The 2,076-nt window shown below is 41.9% G+C and overlaps 1 protein-coding gene across 1 annotated transcript in view; it reads left to right on the forward strand.

Moving 5' to 3' along the window:
* LOC106813104 overlaps positions 1–1,358 on the forward strand; it is a 5,982-nt gene extending 4,624 nt beyond the window's left edge. Inside the window, exon 4 of the mRNA XM_014817159.1 lies at positions 1,253–1,358. Within this exon, the coding sequence (XP_014672645.1) occupies positions 1,253–1,358 (106 nt within the window). The remainder of the gene's footprint in view (positions 1–1,252) is intronic.
* Positions 1,359–2,076: the final 718 nt, after the last annotated feature.

Here is a 2,076-nt window from a genome sequence, read left to right on the forward strand (position 1 = left end):
ACTTTGCATAATCGATGGACCTACTATGCCTTTAAGACACTTAAACGTACACACCATCTCGTGGCAACTTTCATAACGATCCCAACGAACATTCCTTTGAGAAGGTTCCTGATACCATCCCTGTGCCTTCCACTGTTTCGGCGTGTATGTGAACACATTTGGGATTAACAGGGTTTACTAGAATCCCACCACTCTACCACAGAGTCACCGCAGTAGACGTGAGATGAGCGCTGTCGCTCCGCGGCACTTGTTTCAGTATAGACTGTCACTTACTACCTGCCGTGTGTCTGGTATAAAAAGCCTGCAGGGCACTACAGACAAGATAATAGCTTTTTGAAGGTTACATATGCTGTTTGCTAGCCAAACTGTGACTAAGTGTCTGAATTGCCCCGTCTGGGATTACCTTATGTAAGGTTACACTTGCGCGGGTTCTGCGAGTATGACCCGTAACGTGTGCTGTGATGCAGGGTGTTAGCCAGGAAAAAAAATAGGGGGAGGGCCTTACCTTAAAATGGAGGAAATTTAGTCCGAATTGCCAAAAAGACATTTATTTTCTCATAAGCACCGTTGTCAGTTATAAATACAAGGTGTATAATATATAAAATTGGGCCGCCCTCATGCCGTCTCTATCAAATTTCATCCGTCTCGTCCAAGAATAGGCCGTCCAAAAGACGGGTAGACGGGTCTCTGTGTCTGGCTAACACACTGCTGTGATTCCTTCTAGCTGCCTGTGCTTTCTGATTATCAGAACCGTGACCTTGTATCGATATGTTATCTCGTATCTTGCCGTCAGTCGACCGTCTTATCTGATATCTACGTTGGCGAATTGCAGTGTGCAGTGGTTGCAGCAGTCATACATGCTGGTGTTTTTTTAGCTAGTTTTCTGTTTCGAGTCAAGTCGGTGGATTATATAATGCGGTTGATATAACCTTGGACCAATATTATAATAACAGATGGACGTCAGACAGACCATAAAATGATAAAATATTTTTGAATTGGCTCAATTCAGTTGCAGAATATACACTAGGTTAATTGTTTCTTACAGTGTATTTTTAAACTAGTCAAATAGTTGTATAGCTATTACTTTTTCATTTTTTACTATTACTTCTTGAGCATTTGATGCTTTCAATTTTTGCTCAATATTGCAACTATTGTAATACAGGGATAAACCATCACTAAGTTTTCTTCCGTTACATGCCCCGTAGTAGTAAATAGTAGTACTGTAACATTTTTACCATTATTTTTTATGCAGATCCAAGTTTGGAAGAGACAGCACAATTCTCTCGGACATCATCAAGCCTAAAAAAGAAACATTCGACAGTGGTAAGAAGGAACATTATATTTTCGATAACAGGTGATCTACGATTATTATATCATTGTGCGTATACTCATGCACGCACGCACGCACGCACGCACGCACAATACAGCTATATGTCAAACCAGAAATATATATATATCTCCATGAATCTGACACATAACTTGAGACCTTGAGGGTATGCTTGTGGGGATTAATCAATCATATGTACCAAAAATAACTAATTAAATGGATGGTACTGCTAATGAGAAACACCGGGTTTATTTTTTGGTTGGCAATTTTACAGTCCCTCCTCTAGAATTGAATTTTGAAAATGCCTCGAAGGCATCTTCTGATCACAAGCCTTAGGGTTGGAAATTGGAATCAGGAATTGTCGATATGAACCGTGTATTTGAAAAACTAAAACTGGTGCTCAAACAGTCATTTCTGCTAGGAGTTAGCATTTTTAGCTCATCTGACGTAGTAGTCAGATGCAGCTTGTAGAATCGCATGATCGTCCGTCCGTGCGCCCGTCCGTGCGTCCGTCCGTCCGTCAACAGTTGGGCACAAATCTTAACCGCTCGACGTACGGTCACGATATTCGGGACGTGGGGGGGTAATCCGAAAACGAGTTGGGATGTCGAAGCTGGGGGTCAAAGGTCAAAGGTCAAGAGGTGTAAATGAAGGGGGAACATTCCCTTCTTAACTTAAGGTATAGGGAGGAAATGCAGAATTGCGGCACAAATCTAAACGGCTCGACCTAGGCTCGTGATAGTCGGTGT

This window comes from Priapulus caudatus, unplaced genomic scaffold (genome assembly GCF_000485595.1).
Source record: "Priapulus caudatus unplaced genomic scaffold, Priapulus_caudatus-5.0.1 Scaffold726, whole genome shotgun sequence".
Lineage (NCBI taxonomy): Eukaryota > Metazoa > Priapulida > Priapulimorpha > Priapulimorphida > Priapulidae > Priapulus > Priapulus caudatus.